This window comes from Lagopus muta, chromosome 26 (genome assembly GCF_023343835.1).
Source record: "Lagopus muta isolate bLagMut1 chromosome 26, bLagMut1 primary, whole genome shotgun sequence".
NCBI classification, from domain to species: Eukaryota; Metazoa; Chordata; class Aves; order Galliformes; family Phasianidae; genus Lagopus; species Lagopus muta.
The window spans coordinates 1,220,180-1,242,657 of record NC_064458.1 but is presented as its reverse complement, the minus strand read 5'-3'; the positions used below and the strand labels follow the sequence as shown (position 1 = coordinate 1,242,657).

General features: G+C 53.4%; 3 protein-coding genes across 3 annotated transcripts; all 3 read left to right on the top strand.

The window, feature by feature from the left end:
- The first annotated feature begins 72 nt into the window (after window positions 1-72).
- Window positions 73-4,845, top strand: COPE (COPI coat complex subunit epsilon). The gene is made up of 10 exons (XM_048927267.1): window positions 73-258; window positions 503-565; window positions 687-787; window positions 966-1,118; window positions 1,573-1,626; window positions 1,918-1,999; window positions 2,988-3,143; window positions 3,391-3,459; window positions 3,902-3,976; window positions 4,483-4,845. The coding sequence occupies exons 1-10, from the start codon at window positions 133-135 to the stop codon at window positions 4,528-4,530; spliced, it is 927 nt and encodes a 308-aa protein (XP_048783224.1). The 5' UTR covers window positions 73-132; the 3' UTR covers window positions 4,531-4,845.
- A 2,040-nt stretch (window positions 4,846-6,885) lies between these two features.
- On the top strand, window positions 6,886-17,214 carry CERS1 (ceramide synthase 1). The gene is made up of 7 exons (XM_048927956.1): window positions 6,886-7,185; window positions 13,466-13,625; window positions 14,156-14,336; window positions 14,700-14,861; window positions 15,785-15,932; window positions 16,483-16,631; window positions 17,101-17,214. Exons 1-7 carry the CDS (start codon window positions 6,964-6,966, stop codon window positions 17,141-17,143), a joined length of 1,065 nt encoding a protein of 354 aa, XP_048783913.1. The 5' UTR covers window positions 6,886-6,963; the 3' UTR covers window positions 17,144-17,214.
- A 1,729-nt stretch (window positions 17,215-18,943) lies between these two features.
- GDF1 (growth differentiation factor 1) lies at window positions 18,944-22,464 on the top strand. The gene is made up of 2 exons (XM_048927955.1): window positions 18,944-19,245; window positions 19,920-22,464. The coding sequence occupies exons 1-2, from the start codon at window positions 18,960-18,962 to the stop codon at window positions 20,747-20,749; spliced, it is 1,116 nt and encodes a 371-aa protein (XP_048783912.1). The 5' UTR covers window positions 18,944-18,959; the 3' UTR covers window positions 20,750-22,464.
- Window positions 22,465-22,478: the final 14 nt, after the last annotated feature.

Sequence of the window (22,478 nt, the reverse complement as noted above, 5' to 3'; positions counted from 1 at the left end):
GCTTCCGGCGCCGTGGTGACGTCACATCCTCCTCGCGTGGCTATTGGCTGCGGCTGATATCTCCATGGAGACGTCGGCTCCCGGCAGCCCTCGGGGCTCAGCCGCTTCCGGAGACGTGTCTGGAACGGGGAAATGGCGGCCGGGGCGGGCGCGGGTCCCGCCGGGCAGGGCGGCGAGGCGGATGAGCTTTTTGACGTGAAGAACAGCTTCTATATCGGGGCTTACCAGGCCGCCATCAACGAGGCGCAGCGCATCAAGGTAGGGGCGGCTCGGAGGGGGCCCAGGATGTGCCTCGGCCCGGGGTCGGTGCCTCTCCGTGGGGCTGTCCCCTCTCAGCCGCACCGGGTGCTGGCGGCGCGGACTCCCCGAGCGCCCTTCGGCCTCGCCCCTCACGGCTCGGGCTGTTTTCAAAAGGGAGATTTCGTGTGTGTCCTGGCTGCCTGCTGTTGGGTTTTGATGGACGGGTGTTGAGAAGAGTTCTTGTTTCTTGTCCTCCTTTCAGCCGTCCAGCCCTGAGAAGGAAGCGGAGAGGGACGTTTTCTTGTTCAGAGCCTACATTGCCCAGGTGAGTCTGCAGAGGCTGGGTTTGCGGAATAATCTGACTGCGAGGCTGCAGTTGGGCAGGTTGTGAATCTGTGTGCAGTTACACAACTGGGTGATAATTCTAGGTTTTCTTTCTTCAATAGAGAAAATACGGTGTGGTACTGGATGAAATTAAAGCCAATGCCAGTCCTGAGCTCCAGGCAGTGCGGATGTTTGCAGAATATCTTTCAAATGAGAGTCAAAGGTAAGCCTGATAATAAGCTGGAAATCAAACTTTGTCTGACAGGGAACGTGTTTCTATGTGGGAAGTTTGTAGAAGTGTAATTTTTATTATGTGTGGCTGCAGTTTTGCCACAAAAAGGTAGATTTTCTGATGGCAAGTCATTTTAAACATCTCTGTATTCTCACCCACGCTGTTACAGAGATGCGATTGTTGCTGATTTGGACAAAAAAATGGCAAAAAGTGTTGATGTGGCCAATACCACTTTCTTGCTGATGGCTGCTTCGATCTATTTCCATGACAAAAATCCTGATGCAGCTCTACGTACTCTACATCAAGGGGAGAGTTTGGAATGGTAAGTGCAACTTGATCTGGCATCTCTGAGGAGTGTGTTAGCAAAGTCTCTTTCCTAGGGAGAGTGATAATAGAAATGTCCGAGGTTTGGCTTGTCTCAGAAAAGCCTTGAAACCATTGAGAGACTGTTTAGAGGTTTGCCTTTGAAGCAGTGAGTGATACGGTGCACAGCCTACGATATCAAATCTATTGCTCCCTTGTGAAACTTAAGAATCTGGTTCATTGATCTGTGTGTATTCAGAATTGCTGAAGTGAGTACTATGGCTGTACAGCAGGAGAGCAGCTGGAAGCATGCTGCCCTGCTCTGAGCCCTGCTGTGAGCACTGCCAGCTTTGTTGGCTGCCTCGTGCCTTGGCCCTGCCATGGTAGTGCATCCTTTTACACAGCAGGCTCCTAACAAAGCACAAGCAATGATAAAACAGGCCATCACTAGAGTTGATTTGCTTTTGTTGCAGCATGGCGATGATGATCCAGATCCTTCTAAAGCTTGACAGACTTGATCTGGCTCGGTGAGTAAGTTTGTCTGTGTCTGTTGTTTCTGAATAGTGAGCATAAAGTGCTTTGAATCTCTGGGCCTGGGTTTCTTCCTTCCCTTACAGAAGTAAAACAGGGAGCTCTTTCACAGCTTGTGTTGGTAAAACGAGGAGGTAATTATGCCTCGTGAGCAGTTTGATCTGGCTGTTTTGCTATGGAGGTGAAAGAGCTTGACAAAGAAAACTACAGCTTTCTGTTTGTGTCTTAGGGAACTGTGAGACAGGCCTTGTGTTCCTTTTATGCAACTCCCACTTTTGCATCTGCAGCAAGGAGCTTAAGAAGATGCAGGAGCAAGATGAAGATGCGACCCTCACTCAGCTGGCTACTGCCTGGGTGAACCTGGCTATAGTGAGTATCCCTGGCCTACAGCATCTGAGAAACAGCACTCAGACAAAACTCTGTGCCTTCTTTGTGATCCCTGTTTTCACATCATGCTTTCAGAAAAGCATGCAGGTTTTTGTTGTTGTTGTTGTTTCAAAGCAAATCCCACGTGTAACAGGACAGTGCTACCTAAACTCAGTGTAATAAAATGCTCTTAATCAGCCCTCCCATTCAAGGAAATCTGTCTCTGCAGAGATAGAAATCGGCCTTTTGCCCAGTTACCAAATCTCATTAAACCTTTTGGTGCCTGCAACTGGTTGGCAAGAAACTGTATTGTAATCAAGTTTCAAACAGTCAGCCAACAACATACGGCTGGGAGCCTGGATGTCAGGTGTTTGAAACCAAACAGTCTCCTGAAATTCAGTAAATTCCGAGGTAAGCATGCAGTAACCTGTTACAGTACTGTTAGGAGTGTTTTAGTGTTCATTTTGTCTTGTTATTAAATTCTTGCACATCTCTGTGCCCCTACAAAAGCATGAGGCTGAGTTTTCTTTCAGATCCCATTTTCCCTAGGGAAACTCTCACCCTCTGGTCAGTGCAAGCTGCTCCATCTAGAAGCTCTCTGAAGCTGGGACATTTTGAAAAGCCAGGTGCCTGTACCTGGGTTTAATTATGAAATCTCATTTCATGATCTTTTATTGTTATTATGATGTTCTTCCAGACATGAAATCAGTGCTCTGAAGTGGTTCTTTTGAAATGTTTTTTTTTCTCTTTGAATGAGAACCTTGATCTTTTGATCATTTAAGTGCTTCTTAGTATTGAATGTTTTTGTGTTTCTTTCACCTGTAGTCTTACAGTGATCTCCCATGTTAGAGGAGATCATGTGAATGACAGCAGCTCATCTCATTTTATAACCCTTCAAATGAACTTCGTGGCCCCTTTCTTCAACCACAGAAAGAACACACAGCCTTCTTGACAATGCACAGTGAAACTGCATGCCTGTGTCCTTTTGCAGGGTGGTGAGAAGTTGCAAGATGCCTATTACATCTTCCAAGAGATGGCAGACAAATGCTCCTCCACTCTGCTCCTGCTTAACGGGCAGGCAGCCTGCTACATGGCTCAGGGCAAGTGGGATGACGCAGAGGGAGCACTGCAGGAGGCACTGGACAAGGTACTTGCTGGTTTCAGGCAGATTAGCCTGAATCTGAATATCTCTTACACACAGCAGACAGAACAGCAAGGAACTTCACCATTGTGCTTCATGAAAATGTCCCTAAGAGTGGTTTGCTGTTAACAACTGCCTTTTCTTCTACTTTGCCTGTTCAGTAAAGTGAGCTGTGGGCTGGTCAGTTCGCTGCCAGTTGTTACACTTGGCCTTGGTAGGGGTAAGTCACCAAGAAGTGACTTTTTGTTTCCAGGACAGCAGCCATCCTGAGACCTTGATCAACTTCGTTGTCCTGTCACAGCACCTGGGCAAACCACCAGAGGTGAGGCTTATTTTATGGTACTCGAGAAGCAGCTCAGCCTGGGGACAGGCTGTGTGCTCCTGCTGTGGGTAAGAACTTCAGCAACCCTGTGTTCTCATCAGGATTAGAGTGAACAGAACAAAATAGTTGTGGAGTTTTGGGGCATGGGGGAAATTCAGTATTCAATAAAATCTGGGAACGCAGCTGTTGTAGACAGTGGTTTGTGCTTAGGGGAGAGCCTGGGTGGAGGAAGAAATCTCCAAGTTCTGAGCTTGGTTTTCTCTGTTTGTTGACTCTGCTATGGAAGGTCTTGCTGCTTTTAAATGGGGCTGCTATCTTTCAGAGTGCTGAAGAACTCAGCTCTTTGCTCATTGAGAACAAAGTCATAGAAGTATTGTTTTAAACTTTCTGGCTTTTCTTTGTGTTCTTCCAGTATTTAAATTTCCCTTTTTCCTCCCATCAGGTTACAAACCGTTATTTGTCACAGCTGAAGGATGCACATAAGAATCATCCGTTCATAAAGGAGTATCAGGCAAAGGTACTGGCTATTTTCCAATATGAAACTGAGTTTGTAATGACTTACACCAGCAAGATGGGGCGGGGGGATGACTTGCTGTGAGCATGACTACAGTTCTAAACAGGCAGATCCATTTCTTTCTCCAGCATCTCACCACTGCCAGCAAATTTTCTGGCCCTTGTGAGATGTGTTGGGAAATACCCAACGTCCAGGTCGAGTGTATTTGTGCCAAGTATATGAACCAAACGTAACTGAATGTGGGGTACATCTGGAAAGAAATGCTTTGAGGTCCATCTAACCCAGATTACAAACTTGTTTGTTAGCGTGGGACGCTGTGCTTAAATGGGGGAAATCTTCTGGATGAGAGAGAATTCAGGGGACGGGCAGAGGGAGGTAATGGAGAAAGGAGAATGAAACAAATGGAAATGATTGAGAACAGACCCAGGCAGTTTGCTTTTTAGAGTTCATTTTGCCTTGGTGAAGTGCTGCAGGGTTTGAAATGTGTTTGTTTTGTTTCTGATTTGAAGGAGAATGACTTTGAGCGACTGGCCATGCAGTATGCCCCCAGCGCCTGAGGAGGAACGGGGCAGCAGATCTGCTCTGTGGTACCTGGGAAGCGGGGTTGGTTCCTCAGAACCCTTCTGGTAACATGGAGAAATGTCCTTTGCAAGTGGGTCTGGCTTAACTCAGCGTGGCAGGGTCTGCAATCCAGGAAGCCGTTGCTGAGTTTGTATATAATGTGTAGCTGCTCCAACCTGGGAGCCAAAAAGCCTCTTCTGGCTTCTGGGGTTTTCAACTCTGTTTAAAACACAGCGCGAATCAAGTTTGCAACACTGTACCTTAAACATTCCTAATAAAGCCTTTTGTGGCTCTGTGTGCCCCTTAATTTACACCCTGAGACTCCAGTAATTCCGTTGTGGGACTGAGCCCTGTTGTGCTGAGGGTGGAATGAATCCCTATGGGGAGAGCATGAAGGCTGACTTCAAGTCTCAGATTTCAGTGCAGGGGTGAATCCCGAGTTACGGCTGTTCTTTTGGTTTGGTGGTGGCTCCTTTTAGGTTAACATCCTCTGGAAGAAGGATGCACAGCTGTAGGGGTTACTGCTGGTGAGAGGGAAAGCTTCCCCAGAATAGAAATAATCCAATCGTAACGGGCTCAGCCCTGATCTTAAGTTGATAAATGCAGCATCTCGTGTCCTGCAGCCAGGAAAGCATTGGGTTTTTCTTTAACGAAGTGCATCCTGCAGTACTGGGGAAGTGTTTGTCCCCAGCCGTTCCTGAGAACGTGGTGGTTGGTGCACCTGACGTAATGGGACGTGAGGAACAGAGCACTGTGGGGTTTTATGCCTTGGACTCCTGTGCAGCATTTCAGGCTGCCTTTTGTGTTGAGATACGAGGAGCAGATATCTGTCTGGAACCCTCAGCAGGGCCTCCTGAGCTGCAATATTTGATTTATCTTCTGAATTATCTTTTGGAAAACGTTTTCGGGAGAGGGAGAAGAGGGGGTTTATGCTACCCTGCAAATGGTCTGAGTGGCGTTTCCTTTGTGCCCACCTCGCAGCCATTGCTCTGAAAGAGCTCATTGTCTCTTGCCTTGGCTTGTTTAGCAAGCAGCTCTTTTCAGTGAGGGGTTTTATTCGTGGTCCAGTCTTGAATGAATGTTTCCTTTGTGGAGCTGTCTGAGCGAGATGTGAAAGGGGCTTGTGTGCTCAGGGCAGCCATTGCCCACTTGATGGGCCATGATAAATTGACTTAAAAATGTAAACAATAAAAGCAAGTGGTGTAGAAGGAGCCAACCCTGTCAGTGTGAGAATAGGGGAACGTGTTGTTCAGACCTGTGAGAGGAATGAGTTTGTGTTTTCTCTTTGCTGCCTGGGACCAATTAGAGAAGTTCCAAAGAACCTGAAGGCAGAATGAATCTCCCAGAACAGCGGTGGGACTTTCAGATGGCTTAAAACTCCTATTTCTTCAACTTACAGCTCCACAGATGGGTTTTCTCTGTATGAGTGATCATTTGTCGTCTCTGCTAACAGGGAGCCTTACTGCTGCACTCGAGGTTGTCATTGAGGTGCATTGGGCACCAATTGCTGCTCCGTGGCTGATGCACAGCACAGCTGTGCTGCTCCAATGCATTGCTCTGAGGTTCCTGCGCTGCCTCAGCACGGAGAGAATTTGTGCCAGCATTTCAGGAGAACCTTCATCTTAAACCTTGCAAAGCAAACGTTTGATCTGTGGATGGCGATTGATTTGACTGCTTTTAATTGTGAGCTCCTTGTTGATGAGATTTCTGCTGTATGAACAGCGGTGTGTGCTGGAACGTAGGCTGCCCAACTCGGGAGGAGGTGCTCGGTAAGGGCTGGCATAAGGGCTGGCCCCGAGGCAGGGTTTGCATTTCTCCAGGTGCATCTCCTTATCCCACAGCCTTTTGATCCGCGGCCGAACTTCGGCACCTGTTGTAACCGTGACGGGGTGGTGGGAACGAGCGAGGAGAGGAGAAAGAGGACAAATTCCTGCTGTGCGAGGCTTTTGCGAGACCGGTGGAACAGAGGGAAGCGCGGAGAATCGTTTACAGAATAATAATAAGGAGTGGACGTAAGGATGTTGAACGCGGAGGGCTCTGCAGGGTGGCGTCGCCGGGCTGCTGACGGCATCCTGCAGGGCACAGCTGCTCCCGCCGCCCCGTCACGAGGTGCCATCTGAAATCCCGGTGTTTTTGCCGGCGGGTCTCGCTGTCGCCGTGCCCTCTGTCGGGGCCCATCGAGAGAGCGATCGCGTCGCTTTCCGCGTTAGAAATTCCAGCGTAGCTTCATTCAGCCCGCTGCCAGGCCCCCGATGAGCCGCCGCTCATTAGCAGGCACCGGCCGGAGCGCGGAGGCTCCTCCCGTGGGCGGCTCCATGGCCCGGTAACGGCGGGGGCCGGGGGGGGGGGGCCGGGCCGACCCGCTCTGCGCGGAGCCTGCGCGGTGCCGCCGGGCACGGCGGGGCGATGGGCGAGCGACGCTGAGCGCCATGCGGGGCTCCGAGCCCATGCCCGGCTACGGGCAGCTGCTGCGGCGCGGATACGGCAGCCTGGCGGCGGCCGCGCGGGGCTGCGCGGACTGCGGCTGGGAGCTGTCGAGGAGGACGTGGGCCGAGAACGCGCACCTGCGCTGGGGAGAAGTGCTGCTGTGCGGGCTGTGCGCGCTGGGTTGGACCGTGCTGCGCCGCGCCGCCGCCCGCCGCGTCTTTCGGGTCAGTACCGCGGGATGCGGGAGGGCTCCGGTCCTCCTTTCCCGGGGCTGCGGCTCGTTCCGACGCCCTGCCCTGAGGTTAAACCCCGCGGGTTGCGCGGCTGAGCGCCTCTCCCGCTGCGGTCGAATCCTCCTTGCGCAGAGCGGCCGCTCCTCGCCCCGCAGGGCTCCATCCCGAGCTCGTCGCGCAGAGAAGCGTGCTGTTCTTCTAGGGAGCTCGGGTGGTTTGTGTGGGAAAAATCCGTCCCCCGGGGCCGCGTGCCGTGAGGGGGCATTGCGGTCCCGCCCCGGGCAGCATCCTGCAGGGCAGAGCGTCGCCGGAGGGCCGGGGGTCCCGTTGCACGGGAGAGCTCTATCCGCGCCGTGTAACGGGGTCGGGTAGGGGGCCGGGGATTATTTCTTGCAGGTGCTCAAAGGACCGGGCCACATTTCTCAGCATCAGCTGCGGTTTGCGTGAAAAATGTCCTTCCCCGCTTTCCTTCCCTGGCGCGGCGGCGGGGTTGGCTGCGTGCTGCAGTGCTGGGCTGACCTTCAGAGCTGGGGATGCAGGGTGCTTGCATGCAGCTTGCTCAGCCCCCGGGTGGGTTTGCTGACCATCATCCCCGTTAGTGCGGTGCTTTGTGGGGAACAGAATGAACAGGACTTCCGTGAGAACGAAGAACAGTCCCGTTTAATTTTATTTTATTTCTTATTTTTTGCTGTGGAAAGCATCCATAATGAATTGAGCCCTACTGCTTCCTTTCTGATGCTGTCCCAGCAGTAGCAATTTCTTCTTCTCTGCCTTCCCAGAGAGGTGCTGTTGCTCTGCAGTGCCGTTCCTGCAGCCTTGAGAGGATTGCAGCAGCAGAACTAACGCAGGCGTTGCGTGTTGGGTCAGGTGGGAGTCCTCAGCTCTCAGCTGTTTTCTCATCTCCCGGGAGCACAGCAGCACACAGCCTGGAGCAGTGATGGGAGCACAGGGCTCCTTGTGCCTGCGTGGGCCAGGCCGTGCGCCCTGGGGAAATCACTTCCTTCAGAAACTGTTTCAGAGATTGAAGAGAGCTACCTTGCATCCTGCAATTAGGCCATCAGGACTTACGTTGCTGAGGCCTCCAAAGCAGCTCTGCTTTTGCTTTTCAGAGTTGCTTTTGCTTATCCAGTGGAGCTGGAGCCTGACCTTGTGCAAAGTTCCAGTCCAAGGCCTCTGGAGCCATTGGAAGCTGATGGTTAGGCAAGGTGTCAGTGATAATGGGCTGGCTTTCTGTGCAGGGCTGTTTCCCCTCATTCCCTGCAGCCCCGTCTGCCTGGGGCTGCTGCTGGGATGCACCCAGTGCCTGGGAGCTCTGGGCTGGAGGTGATGATAGGTCTGCTGTAACAAATGGGGTGTGTTCCCTTCGTGCTCCAGTTTCTCCTCATTAAAAGGCCCAGCTTTACAGAGCGAGTAGTAATCAGTGTGAAAAAAGCTCTTGGAGCTGTGCAGTCCTCTCTGTGCCCTTGGAGGACACTTGGCAGTGTGCACCAATGCTGAGGTATTGTTCCCAGGGAGAAGTGGGTCATGTTTGTAATTGCAGAGGAGCAAGGAGGGTTCATCAGAGCCAGTTCTTGTGGCTACGCCTGCGTCTGCTGCAGGGGTGAGCGGGTGTGAGATAGCATCAGTTTCCTCCCAGCGGAGAGGTGGAGGGGTGGCAGCAGTGAGAGACAACTGTGTGTGTATTTACTTCCAATTGAAGAACTTGAAGCATTTCTCTGTTTGTTCTGCTGGACTTAGTATGGGAAGAGCTGGAGACTGCGGCTGTCCTCACCAGCCTTTGGCAGGTTTTATGAGGCAGGTTTGTACTGCGTGCCTCCTGCGTGGGCAGCGGGGCATCCAGCAAGAGGCTTCCTCACTTGGGGAAAAGTCAGTGAGAAAGTAAAACCCTCTTGCTTAACACTGGGAGGAAACTTGTCCCACGTTCAGGACTGCCTCCCAGTGCAGACTCAGAGCATCCTTCCTCCTTTTGAATGCCTTCACGTTCTCTGCAAGAACTGAAATACAGTTATGAAAATGAATGCACTCTGTGTCCGGAGAATGCTACTTTCCTGCGTGCTGCTTATAAATAATAGATCTTGCAGCTTGAATTGTAACTCTGTGTCTGCAGAGGAAGTGACTCTTACCGTGAGACCTTGAAGCCTGAACCACACCATGCATCTCACTTTGCTCTGGCCGCTCCTCTGTGAGACGAGTGCCTTAAAGCCATGCACCTCTTCCTGTGCTATTTGCATTGCCCCACTTTTCTCAGGGGGAGCAGCAGGGCAGTGGTTTTGTTTCTCACCACAGCAGCATTTAACCTTTGTCACGAAACATCTGACCGTCGGATTGAAGAAGCAGTGGAGTCTGTGTGTGATGGAGGGGGTTGGTTAGGGTTTGAGAGTGTGTGCTTCTCACCCATTGAAACTGCTGGGTCTGTGTGTTAGAGGTGGTTTTCCCATCAGCCTTAGAGCAAAGATAATTTTTGCCTGTCGTCTCTTTTTCACAGGATCCTTGCTTGGTGTGAAAATGGAAAAGAGTTGTTTTGGTGTAGGAAGGATCCCAAGTAGCTGAGCAAATGTGGATTAGCAGACAGGGAGAGTCCCCGACGGCTGGTGTGCGGAGTGGCTGCAGGCACTCTGAGAGTTGGGTTAAAGAGCAGCAACCTGAGCATCCCTGTGTGAGCTGAGCATCCGCAGGGCAGCTGACAGCCAAGTGCATTCTGTTCTGAATGAAAGCTCCAGTTCTGCCTCTGAATCTGGTGGCTGTCAGGTCCCCCCTGCTGCCTTTTCTTTGCAGTGGGTGAATGTTTTCTGTTTTAGGCCCACTAGTCAGCTTGCTGCCTCGCTGGCGTAATTTGTAGGACGTTGCAGCATCTTCTGCAAGGAGAAGTATTTTGCACATTGGAAAATGGCTCTGAAAACAGAGTTTCTAGAGGAGTGCTACCGTATCGTCTCAGCACTGATGTGGAAGCTGGAAAGCAATGCTCCCTCTTCTCCCTCTCAGTGGTTTATGTAACTTCTCTCCATTTTACAGTATTGTCAAGGCTTGGTTCTTTTCCAAACCCCAGAACAGGGCATGTGAATTGAAGGGAACGATTGCTGTCCCCAAACCCACCGCCCAGAGCAGCCCTTGCTGCTGGCTCTTCCACACCCACCTCCCCGGCTCATCCCACTGCGCTCTGCTCAGCATTTGAAGCACAAACTGTGGCAGCTCGAGGGGGGAACCACAACAATGGGCCTTTTCTTCACTCTGGGAGCGAAGCTGCAGGTCTCCGAGCGGGGGCTGCCCTCCCCATGCTGCTGTGTCAGCACTCAGGCATGAGAAGGTTATTCAGCCCCCGCAGCACCCTGTTGGCAGCTGTGTTGGGTCTCCAGAGAGTGTCTGCTATTGCTTTTCTCTCCGTGGGGGAAATTTGACTGCTTGCAGAGGAACCGAGGAAGAAATAATGTCTTTTGGCTTGCTACAATTGTCACAGTGCATTTCGTCACATTTATCTGGGAAGTGTTGTCCAGAGCCCAGCCCAGCTTCCCAGTGCCTTTGCTGAGAAACCGAGGTGCTGAGAGGTTGTAACAAGCTGTGATTCATAACCTGTCGCTGCAAACCTGCCAGGTTGCTGGGAGGACTCCTGTCCTGCTGCTGTAGCTGCCTGCAGATTTAAGGGGATGCTCTGCTTTTCTCCAGTGCCCCAGGCTGCAGGAGGGATGTGAGTGTGTTTGGTTTTTTCTCTGAATATGTATTTTTTGACACTTCTCTGGAGCTGTGGGCAGCAGCAGTTTCCATTTGGTTTTTCTTTCCCTCCAGCTCCAAGCTGCTCTCACAGTGCTCTCACCCGCTGCTGTGCTCTTTCCCAGTCCCCAGGTTGTGCCAGGCAGTGCGGGGGAGCTGGCACAGCCCTCCCACCCTGTTTCCCATTAATTTTACAAGTGAATCAGAAGGTTCTTGTGAAGGTTTGTGTGGGAGCATCGTGGAGGAGGTAGGAAGAGCCGGTCGTCCTTTAAGAGCAGCCCCATTACATCACTTGCCAAAAGCTTTGGGCTCTTTCAGCCGGAGCCAGATCCACTGCTCCAGCAGCAGCACCCGTTGCCCTTAGCAACAGGCATCTCCGTGCTGTTGCCATGGGGACGACAGCTGGGTAGCAGGAGGGCATCTCCTGCCTTGCGCATCTCCTACCTCACACGTCTCCTGCCCTGAAGACAGGTTTGCCAGGTTTGCTTCACTGTTACAACCTCTGCCAAGGGCCCAAGCCTCCAGAAACGGCTGGCCCAGCAGGATGTGCTGAGTGATAGCCCTTGTCCTCAGCTCTGCCTGCCTGGAATAGAAATGGTATGGTAATGGTAGTTGCCTTCACCCTTTTCAGGTGGGGAACTGAGGTGCAGAGATGCAGCTGAGTGACTTGGCTGGTGACTGACAGCACTGCTGCAACGGGGTCATGGGGTTGAGCCCTATGTCCTAAATCCAGTCCCTAATGAAGAGCACAGGAGTGGCAAAGGTCTGCCTTGGCAAAGTGTTGAGCTGCCCCCGCAGCTGAGCTGCTTCTCTGCTCCACTTTATGGAGATACAAATAATTCATGCTTTCTGGGCTCGGGACTTTCTGTCTCTGCATTATTCATTCACCCTTCAAGCTTCCTTCTCTTTTTCCTGCCGTGGCTCCTGTTGGAAGAAGCTTTGGCAGCAGTGTGTTCTCAGCCACGCTATGAATGCAGGATGCACGGGGAGGCCGGCGCTGCCCCTCTTTGGCTGCAGGGGCTGTGGGCAGCTTGGCAGAGCGTTTGGGGCTGCTGCTTCCAGGTCGGAATTTCCCAGCGCTGCTCTAAGCTCAGAACAAAGCACTTTTAGACCGAGAGTGGAGTCCTTTGAAAGTCTGACACAGAGAGGGGCTAAAAGCCAGGCGGGCCTCTGCCTGGGGACAGCTGGAGCCTTAATATAGCCTTTGAGCATCAAGGAGCCAGGCGCGGGCTGCAGAAAGTGCTGACCTGGGGCAGGGTATGGTTACTTTGCAAGCGTTTTGTTTTCATCTCTGGCTTATCTCTCCCAGTGGAGCTCCCCCACCCGGGGCCTCGGGGTGTGTTATCTGTTTCAGGGGAGGCAATTCCTGCTGGACGCTGAGTGATGCTCTGCTGCAGCCGGGTGGAGGCTGCTGGGACTGGTAGGGCCCTGTCAGTCTCATGATTAGAAGCAGAGATGGTGTCTGGTGTTGCTCAGCTGCCACTGAGGGAAAACATCAGCGCTGAGAGCCATGGCTGAGCTGAGGGCGCTCGCTCATCCTGCAGAGCACTGATGATCTGAGCCGGAGCAGCTCATGCTATCCTTCATTTCGCTCCTGGGGAGCTGAGCTGTTTAATGCTGGAGCTTTGCTTTCATTGTGATTTCTGAGCAGCCCCCGGCCCCTCGCTCTCTTGCTGTTGCAAAGTGTGAGTATCAAAAATCAGGTGCACTACTCATCATCCTCAGCATCGTGGGGAACTTGAAGTGAGAAAGTTTCATTCTTAATAGAACGAGCAATCCACTGAGCTGCTCGTCCTCTCCTTTGTCACTTTTGCCATATTTGGGGAGGCTTTGCCTCCTGTTTCTGAGTTCTGACCAGCAGGAAGGGTGCTGCAAACCACAGGAGTGAAAAATAAGCCAGCTGTAGGTGAGCCTGGGGTGAGGGAGCAGGAGGAGCAGCCCTTACACACACGTTACATGCAGAGTTGCTCCCTCCGGTGCTGGCTGTGCAGGAGGATGCTGTGCCCCGCTGCTTGGAAAGCACCAGCTGTGTTCAGGACTCAGCAGAACCATCACTTCCTCCCTTGAAAGGTTCTTTTCTGGGACCTGGCAGCACTGCAAAGTCCAAATGCGTAGGGTGGTATTGTTAGAGCTTCCTCTTCTGGATTTCCTTATGCAGATGGGACTTGATTTTATTACAGTTGTATTGATTCTGTTCTGCAAAAGCAAGCTGTGGTCAGCCCTGCTCCTGGAGCCAGGGTGATGGAGTGATGCCCAGACCCTGGGATGCATGCTGTAGATTTCCTCCTTCTCTGCAAGGCTCTGCTTTTGCAGCTTTCCAATGTGGCCAAGGCAGAGTGGATGAATCTCCAACTTTGTGTTTTTCCCTGCTTTAGGCTCTTTCTCAGGCCTCGTAGCTCAAGCTGTAAAGAAAGCCAAAATAATGAGACTCACGTCCTTGGTTTTGTCCTCTCTGCCAGTGCCTGCAGAGTGCAGTGTTGGAGTCCCTTAGGGATTCTGTGAGCTCTGTGCTGGGCTCCTCGGGGTCTCCTTGCCTTGTGGTGACGCTTCTCCCTTCTCCTTACAGCCCTTCGGTGAGTGGTGCAAGCTGCAGCCAAAAGATGCTGCCAAGATGCCTGAGAGTGCCTGGAAGCTGCTTTTCTACACAATATCCTGGTCCTATGGCTGCTACCTGCTGTTCTTCACTGACTACCCCTTCTTCTACGACCCACCGTCCGTTTTTTATGGTACAGTAAGAGTCAGGGAGAAGGGGGTGTGCAGTAGGATGTTCAGGTTCATAGGAAACCTGGGTTGAACGAGGGAACTGAAGTTGGTGGGAGAGAAATTCTCAGACCAAGCCTCCACATTAACTTTTCTGTGATGATTTTAGTGCAGAACAGACCGCCTCTATTACTTTGTTACAGAGAGGGTGTCACCTAGTGGCTGTTGCAGACAGCAGGGTCTGGGTTTTGGCTACGGAGCAAAGAGGGGTTGAGGAGTTAAGAGAAGGAGGGAAGTAAATCAGGGCTTCTGCCCTACGTCCCTGAGTGGGAATGGATCTGATGCCAGAGGAGGAGTCTGGGAGCCAGGATGCCTGGGTCCTCTTCCAGAATTCACCTCGTTTTCATCTGGGAAGTCCTGAGTGGAAGCTGAGCACAGCAAAGTGCTGACAGGCGCCCAGGGCAGCTCTGCTGCTGTTGGCTCCTGGCTGTTTACGCTCCTCTGTGATGCTGATGAAGGCTCTGGGTTCACCCTGGGTGTCTTTCTCCCATTTTAGACTGGAAGAAGGGCATGGATGTGCCCACAGACATCGCTATCGCCTACCTGTTGCAGTGCAGCTTCTATGGGCACTCCATCTATGCCACTGCCTACATGGACACGTGGCGCAAGGACTCCGTTGTCATGCTGCTCCACCACGTGGTTGCTCTGACCCTTATAGCCTTCTCCTACGCTTTCAGGTGAGGGCCTTGGCTGTCGTGCTGCCCCCCGTGCTGTACCTGTGCCAGCCTTGGGCAGCGTGCAGCAAAGGCTGTGGCTTTTCTGTGCTCCCATGCATCTCCTGTGTATGGGAGACTCACCCTGGGCCGGCACAGATTCTTCCCACCTCTAACCCTGCACTCCCACAGCAATCCCAGTGCTCACAAACCGTTGCATAGTGCAGACCTGCCCTGCAGCATGCTGCCACGCTGTGCCTTCCCAGGCCTCGTTCCGTGCTATTCACAGAGCCCTGCTGCTTATGGTGCGGGGGGCGATGTGTGCTGTGTGCTGACGCAGACCTGGTGGTCCACATCTCCCTCCCTCCCTGTTCCCCTTTCCTGTAGGTACCACAACGTGGGCATCCTCGTGCTCTTCCTGCATGATATTAATGACGTGCAGCTGGAATTCACTAAGCTCAATGTCTACTTCAAGCACCGGGGGGGTGTCTACCATCGGCTCAACGACATCATCTCCAACATTGGCTGCCTCACCTTCAGTGTCAGCTGGTGAGTTTGTCTGCCTACCCAGCCCTGATCCCACTTCCAGCTATCCTTGCCAGCTTTTGCAGTCCCCCTGGTGCCCCGGGGTACAGCCTGCTGGGTGTGTGTGCATGGGAACGAGTTGTTTCTATAAACTATTTGGGAAGAGGTTCCTGCAGAGCCTGACCCCATGCTGGGCTTGGAATCCTTCTGTAGTCACTTTGCCGTCTGTCACCACAGAAGTGCCTGTGAAATTTTGCTTGCAGCATGACAAATGACCCCAGGGGAGGAGGAGCTGTTCCCATTTTCCCACTCATTTGGTTTTAGCATTAATAAACAATTTTTGTGGGTTGTTGTTTTTTTTTTTTTCTTCTTCTTCTTTTTTCTTTTTTATTTTTGTGAAGAAGCAAATGGGATGTGGGCCTCAGATCCCAGCCCTGCTGCTCCTCCTGGGGAAAGGCAGGAGAGAAAGATGAAGAGCAGAGATAAATTACTCACAGGTTGTCACTCCTGGTGCATCCCTTTGTCTCATTCCTCCCTCTCTGCAGGCTTCTCTGAAAAGGAGAGGTGGCAACAGGAGCGATTGATATGAGGGGGAGGAGAACAAGGAAGGTTTTGAGTGATAAACAAGGGATGCACAGAGCTAAGAAAACCTTCCAGCTGTACTCCTCTGCTGTGCCCCCATCCAGCTGAGAAAATCTGCACTGTAGAATTGCCTCTACTCTGAGAAAGCCATTTCTCAGCCTGGTGCTGGTGCTCAGCCTGTGGCAATAGTACCCTCACTGATGTACCTGCGTGTGTCCTAGAACCAGGCCTTTAAACCCAAATCAGATGCCAGGGGCTGGGACTGCTGGCTGCAAGAGGAGTTGACAAGGGAGGCTGTGCTGGAGGCAGCTGCTCTGGGAATCCCTGGGGCCATTAATCCCACCCTGCTCCCTCTGCCCTGGCAGGTTTTGGTTCCGTCTCTACTGGTTTCCCCTCAAGGTGCTCTACGCCACTTGCTACTCCAGCCTCCAGTCGGTTCCTAATATCCCCTTCTATTTCTTCTTCAATGCTCTGCTCCTTGTCCTCACTCTGATGAACATCTACTGGTTTCTGGTGAGTAGGGGAAGCTCAGCCACCCCTGTGCTGCCTCTCCTGCCTCAGCTCCTGCTGTGCAATGCTTGCTGCCTGCCTCTCCAGGGTGGCTGTGGGAGCTGCAGGCATGGGGGAAGTGTGGGGTTTGAGAGGGGAGGGAGGAGGGCAGCACCCAGAGGGCTTCTTGGTGCTGGAATGGAGAATGTCTCAGCCCAGGGATCCGGGGGAAGGGATTGTAACAGACTGTCATTGCCCCGGGGGCTCCTTGGCACTGGAGCAGGTGGGAATGTGACACAGGGACACAGGCACAAAAGCCATGGCATCTCCTGAAGTTCTGGGGGAGGGGTGAGGCTGAACCCTGGGCTGGGCTGGGTGGCAGCTGCATCCATTGTCTGGGGGTGATGAAATCAGTCAAAATGGCATTTGTAGGAGCTTTGGCCACCCCTATGGGAGCTGCTGAGGGGGCTGAAGGCAGCAGAGGAACGCCCCATGCAGCAGATGGGATGGAGTGGGGCTGGGTGGAACAGCTCTGGGCCTGGGGTTGTGGCTGATGGTGCCTTTCCCCCTGCAGTACATCGTCCTGTTTGTGGCCAAGGTGCTGATGGGGCAGGTGCACGAGGTGAATGACGTGCGCGAGTACGATGTGGAGGACAGCAAGAAAACCACAGCGGGCAAGAAGAAAGAGAGTGGGCTCCAGCTGCCCAGTGCTCTGAAAGAAGGGTGCGTGGGCAGGGGTGGGGACATGGGCAGCACCTCTGGGTTGGGAGAAGGGAAGATGCCGTGGAGCAGCATTCAAAGCATCCACCGCTGGGCTGGAAAAGAGAAGGATGTCTTGATGCAGAGTGTAAAAAATAGCTGCAGGGATCAGGAAGAACTTTGTGTCTCCACATCCCAGCACTGCGGTGTGTCTGTCCACCTTTGTCCCACGAATCCTCACCTTTCCCTTCCCCTCCTCTCCAGCAGAACTGGCTCTGTGTGTGACACTGCTCCCTGAGCAGCATCTGCTGTTTGTGTGGAGCACAAAGTCAGGTGAGCTGCCGGATCCCGTAAAGCAGGTCTGACTGATGGGACCAGCCTCAAAACGCCTGCATGAGCCTGTTATGGCAGATCAGCAGTGATGTGTGAGAGTAAGGGAGGGACAGTCAGTGCAGAGGCCCAAGCTCATTGTCTGCTGTGCTCTCATTCACAGGATGCACCTGAAGAACGGACTTGTGAAAGACAAGCGGTTATAAGAGCGTGGCTGCTGCAGCCTGGCTGGATCTGGGGACTGAGCCAGGACCCTACGCTCAATCCCAGCAAATGAAAGGCACAAGAAGAGCTTAATCCCCAGTGCCCCTTCATCCCCTGCCTGGAGCCGGGGAAGAGATGCCACTGATGGAACGGGCCCCTGCCAGGCCTTGCCTGTGACCAGGCTTCACCTGATGCTGTGTACTTTCTGTAGCCTGTACGTGCTGGTTCAGTTGAGAGGCAGTGGCTTTGCTGGTCCAGGTAGGATTTGGAGCTGGCTTTAGGTCCCCTGGTGCTTCCTCTCTCACTCCATCCATCCCTCAGCTATTCTCAGTCCCTTTGTGATTTCTCCTGTTGTTTGCATTGGCCCCTCCCCACCACTCTGCCTCAGCAGCACTGAAGGGTTCTCTGATGCAGTGTCAGGTGGGGAGGGGAACGTCCTCTCCCCCATTGGCACTGCAGTATCAGGCATAGGGAGCCCAAAGCCAGCTCTGCTCCTGGAGCCAGCAGGCAGCAGAGAGGTGAAGCAGTGCACTTCTGGGCCTTGCTGACCTGGAGGGGTCTCTAACTCGGAGATGTCTGTACTTCTCTGGAGGCTGCAGCATGCAGCACAGTTCTCATGTGCCGGTCTTCCTGGAAACCCAGCCCTAGAGCATTATTCCAGCCCAGGATGAGGGCCAGGACATCTTGTTTGCTTAAAAAGCCCATGTAAGAGATATCTGCAGACTCTTGGCCAGCAACGTCTGCTTGCTTGAGTGAAGAGCAGTCAATCTCTGCTGCCTGTGCTGATTTTCCAGGCAGCGTTGACCCGAGCCTGGTGGGGTCTGGGGGCTGGGGCTGACCCAGCACAGAGCTCCCCCCAGCTGGAATCAGTGGGCAGTGGTGGGATACTGGATGCATCCGCTCCAGGCATCAGAGGTTGACTAACTATTATTTTTTTTAATTTTATTTTTTACTGTTTGATCTCCTTATGTTGATTTGACTCACTGCTGCCACGTGAGCCTCAGGGAAACTGAAAGCAAAATGTGACTTTGGCTTGATGGAAACTGCCAAGCTGTGGCAGGATGCGTCACCTTGTAATTTCCTAGCAGAGTTTCAGAGGGCTCTATCTGTGTGCTTTAGTTTCTTGGCTTTTGAACTGGATTTGCAGGAAGGAGGAAAAGAAGGAAGCTGAATCTCAGTGTGTTGGAGTGCTGGGCACTGACACTGCTTGGGTTGCAGCATTTGGTGTGTGTGTGCCTGAGCGGGGGGACCCTGTGTGGGAAGTGGGTGCTGGTTGCTGTCTGTGCACCTGGGCTGTGGGAGGATGGTGGGAGGTGGGAGCTGAAGGGCAGAGCTTGAAGGTGTGCTGTGCTGGAAGTTAACAGCGTTTGGAGAGAAGTGTTAAATGCTGTGATTGAGGAGCTGATTGGGGAGGAGGCAGTGAGAGAAAGCCTGGACTGAGCAGCATCTCCCCAGTCTGGGTGGAGTGGCCACCAGATCCACCCTTCTCCAGGGCATGGGGAGCAGCTCGGCGTGCTGGCAGCATTGCTGCTGCGTGGAACTTCTTGTTGGACCTCAGTGGGGTGGAGATGCAGAAGGGGAGGGAGCTCTGAGCTGCTTTCCTGCCACAGCCTCAAAGGGTTAAAAGGCCCCGGGGAGCCAGGGGGGACCGTTCACACCCTCTGCCCAATCCTGGGAATCCCTGTGTGCTAATTGAGCACTAACGAGATCAAAGGCTCCCATCAGGCAATCATCACCCCCTGGCCCTGTCTTCAGTGCAGCTGGCAGTGGGTCCTGTGCACAGCGCTGCTCTTTGTCTGCGGTCAGGAAAGCGGAGTGATGTGGCCTCTCCCTGTGCATGCCAGCTTTGGAGCTGGCGTCGCCTGGGCTCTCCTTACTGTGAGTCTGGGGATGGATTTAAGCTTACAGGAAAGTTTGCTGTTAAAATCCCTGGGTCTGAGCGTGAAGCCCAGCCCCAAAATCCCCATTCCGGTGCCATCCGTTCTCTGGCGGATCTTCCAGAAGAGAAAGAGCTCTCCTGCAACAAACAGAGACCCGGTGGATGGTTGTAGAGTGGAGGAGTTTAACGTCCCTGGGAACATCATCCGTGTCTTCGCTGACCAAGGTACAGAAATGCTGCCGTTTGAGTCCTGCCTTTTGAAAGCCTCTCTGTGGTCTGGGCTGGGAATGGCTGGGGGAGGACAGAGCAGCAGACAGAAGTGGTTTCTGAGACCAGTCTTGCCTGTGTATGGTCTGATCTGTGAGCGTGTTGTAGGTAATAATGTTAGAGTTCAGGCTCCCTGCTTCGGGTGGAGGCAGATGCTCAGCAATCCAGCTGGGTCCTGTCCCCCTTCTCCTTTTGGTCCTCCTGCCTCCGGCTGCTCTGAGCCATTCCTTTACATGGCAGCTGCTTTGTCAATGCCATCCGCATCTCAAGGCACGATTGGGTTCTGTTGAGCTCAGATTTCCAGTGGAAATCTAGGGCTGGCTTTCACAGGCAGCTCGTCACTTCAGTCGGTTTGCTGCTATCCGCCCTCCTTTCCCTCCATCCTCTAACAACGTTCTGCCCCGGGGGAGATGCTGACAGTTTTCTGCAGGCTGTGCTGTGGGGCTGATGGCCCCATCCCACGGCACTGTCATCTTGATCCGGCGGCTGTGGATGTGTAGAGCTGCCTGTCTCTGCTCTGTCCATCTTCCTCTTCGTGTGCAGCCAGGAGCTTAATCGACTACTGGGAGGCTGATCCTGCTCGCCATAAGGGGGTTCAGACACCACCACCTCTATTTGTTCTTCTCCATCAGGCCACTTCATTCACAGCACACAGCCCCATCCGCTGCTGTGTCTGCAGAAGCGTCTGTACTTTAACCTCTCTGTGCTGGAGGAGGGTGAGCGCCTGACGATGGCTCAGCTGGAGCTCAAGTTCAGCCACAACTCGTACCACAGCCCCGGCTGGGGGCAGGGCTTTGAGCTGCGGCTGTACCTCAGCTGCCAGGTGCCACTGAGGGGGACGCCGTCCCTGGAGGGAGGCCGCAAGCTGCTGGTGGAGCAGTCCTTCGCCCGCCTGCACAAGTCTCTGCTCTTCAACCTGAGCGATGTGGCAAAGGACTGGACAACTCACAGCAGGAACCTGGGCTTGATCCTGGAGATCGCGGTGAGCGGAGACGGAGCCTCAGCCCCGCTGAGCGCAGGGCCACAGGGCCTCTGTGCCGGCATCGACTCGTTCCTGGATGCCTCTCTCCTGGTGGTGACCCTCAGCCAGCAGTGCGGGGCATCCAGGAGGAGGAGGAGCGCTTACAACGTCCCCGTCACACCGAGCAACCTCTGCAAGCCCCGGCGCCTTTACATCAGCTTCAGTGACGTCGGCTGGGAGAACTGGATCATCGCCCCGCAGGGCTACATGGCCAACTACTGCCTGGGCGAGTGCCCCTTCCCCCTGACAGCTGAGCTCAACAGCACCAACCACGCCATCCTGCAGACCATGGTGCACTCACTGGACCCGGAGGGGACACCCCAGCCCTGCTGCGTCCCCGTCAGGCTGTCCCCCATCTCCATCCTCTACTATGACAACAGTGACAACGTGGTGCTGAGGCACTACGAGGACATGGTGGTGGATGAGTGTGGCTGCAGATAGAGGAGAGGTTGTGGGTATGCGCCGTGGGGGACACGGAATGATTGATGGAATAAATCCAAGTGTGATAAATGCCCTCTGTGCTGGTGCTTAGGGAGTTTCCGACTGGGACAAGGAGGTCAGAGCTCCCCTCTGTGCTGCCTTCCTCACGTGCAGGCAGGGAGGAGGTCTGCATGACGGGATGGTGACAGGGCTGGTTTAGTGGTCGTGCTGTGCTGGGTGCCCTGAGGTGCTCTGTCAGAGCCTGCAGGTGGTGACGGGGTTATGATCAGGTCTGACCCTGGGTGCTGCTCAGCCATCCGCTGTGGGTGGCAGAGACACCAGGCTGGGAATCCCGGCCTCCTCCTGTGCCTGGCAGAGCAGCTGCTGGGCTTTGTTGTTTTCAGCTTTTTGCAGCTTAGGCGATGCAAAACGAAATGACAAATGTGAAGTGATGCTGGCAGGTTCAGCTGCAGCAGCTCTGGTCCAACTGCAGGAAGAGGTATGGTGTCGTGACACGAGCTGTGTCGCGACTGAATCCCTTCCCCGGGGCACTGGAGGCTGTGGGACAGCGGTGCTTCTGCTTCACACCTGAGCTGCATGTTGGTGTACTTGGAGCTGAGTTCCCTCTAGCACTGCTTTTTGTTCAGCCCCCATTCACCTGTTGTGGAGGGTTTGTCTGCATCAGCCTCTGTGGAGCAGCACCGCAGGGGAGGCGCTGGGGCTGAGGAAGGACAGCAGGGGCACGCGGTGCCATGTGTGGCGTTTTGACCCCCCCGAGCTCCCTCTGCTGCAGCACAGCGCCAGTTCAGCTGGCTGAGTGAAGCAGTGAGTGCACTGTGCAGCAGGCAGCAGCAGCTTTGCACAGCAGTATTACAACCCTCGTAATGCAGGCACCACGTTAATAATGCACATATGCTTTTGGGGGTTATTTGTCATTTATTTGGCTTTTAGTTTTTTTTAGGTTTTTTTTTTTTGAGGATTTGTGGACAGATCTGCAGCTCTTGGCTGTGGTCCTCAGTCCAATGCAGCAGTTGCTCTCGCAGTGTTTAATGCCATGGCAGTGCTGTGTGCTGCCCCTCCAGCAGAGGCTTTCCTGGCACCGCTGCAGCTTTGCTGTTTTTTGGGGGTGGGGGGAGCAGAAAAGGAATCTGAGTTAACTTGAATTTTATTTTTTTTTAAATATGAGCCTGACAGCACAGCCTGTTTTTACTTTTTCTTTGTACCTGTGTTGTGTTGTCTCAAGATCTGATGAAGTATTGCTGAGTGCAGCTCCAAGGAAGCACTGAGGGTTTAAACCACTGCCGGAGCTGCAGAGGAGCGTCTTCCTGCAGCACTGCCCTGCTGCCACTGCTGAAGCAGGCTGAGTAGTTGGAGAGCAGCCCTTATCTGTAGCACTCACCTTCAGCTTCCCCCCAGCCAGCAGTAACCCCTAACGTAGCGCAGAGAAAGCAGCATCCACCACTGAAGGCTTTAAGAGCTTTGAGTGGGCCGTAACCCAGCAGGAGCCGTTTTCCTTCTCTCCCCATTAAAACAGGAGGGATTTACAAACCCCTCCTCTCCTTTTGGTGGCTGGAGCAGACTGAGGGATGCAGAGCTGTTGCTGGAGCCAGGCTGAGCACAGCTGAGCACCCACCCAGGATCTGCATTTGCTTCCCCCCGTCCGCTCTGCCCACCCCCCACTTTTGTACCAGTCCCTGTTTAAAGGAAGTAATAAACTTGAAGTTTCTACAATCATACTAAGTTTTAATGA

What these genes read in the sequence shown, in the direction of transcription:
- COPE (XM_048927267.1), top strand. Translation starts at nt 133, where the DNA reads ATGGCGGCCGGGGCGGGCGCGGGTCCCGCCGGGCAGGGCGGCGAGGCG. An exon ending in GACAGACTTGATCTGGCTCG is followed by an intron (nt 1,627 to 1,917) that starts GTGAGTAAGTTT and finishes TTGCATCTGCAG; the next exon opens with CAAGGAGCTTAAGAAGATGC. An exon ending in CCTGGGTGAACCTGGCTATA is followed by an intron (nt 2,000 to 2,987) that starts GTGAGTATCCCT and finishes GTCCTTTTGCAG; the next exon opens with GGTGGTGAGAAGTTGCAAGA.
- CERS1 (XM_048927956.1), top strand. Translation starts at nt 6,964, where the DNA reads ATGCGGGGCTCCGAGCCCATGCCCGGCTACGGGCAGCTGCTGCGGCGC. An exon ending in TGAACATCTACTGGTTTCTG is followed by an intron (nt 15,933 to 16,482) that starts GTGAGTAGGGGA and finishes TTCCCCCTGCAG; the next exon opens with TACATCGTCCTGTTTGTGGC. An exon ending in CCCAGTGCTCTGAAAGAAGG is followed by an intron (nt 16,632 to 17,100) that starts GTGCGTGGGCAG and finishes TCTCATTCACAG; the next exon opens with GATGCACCTGAAGAACGGAC.
- GDF1 (XM_048927955.1), top strand. Translation starts at nt 18,960, where the DNA reads ATGTGGCCTCTCCCTGTGCATGCCAGCTTTGGAGCTGGCGTCGCCTGG. An exon ending in CCGTGTCTTCGCTGACCAAG is followed by an intron (nt 19,246 to 19,919) that starts GTACAGAAATGC and finishes CTTCTCCATCAG; the next exon opens with GCCACTTCATTCACAGCACA.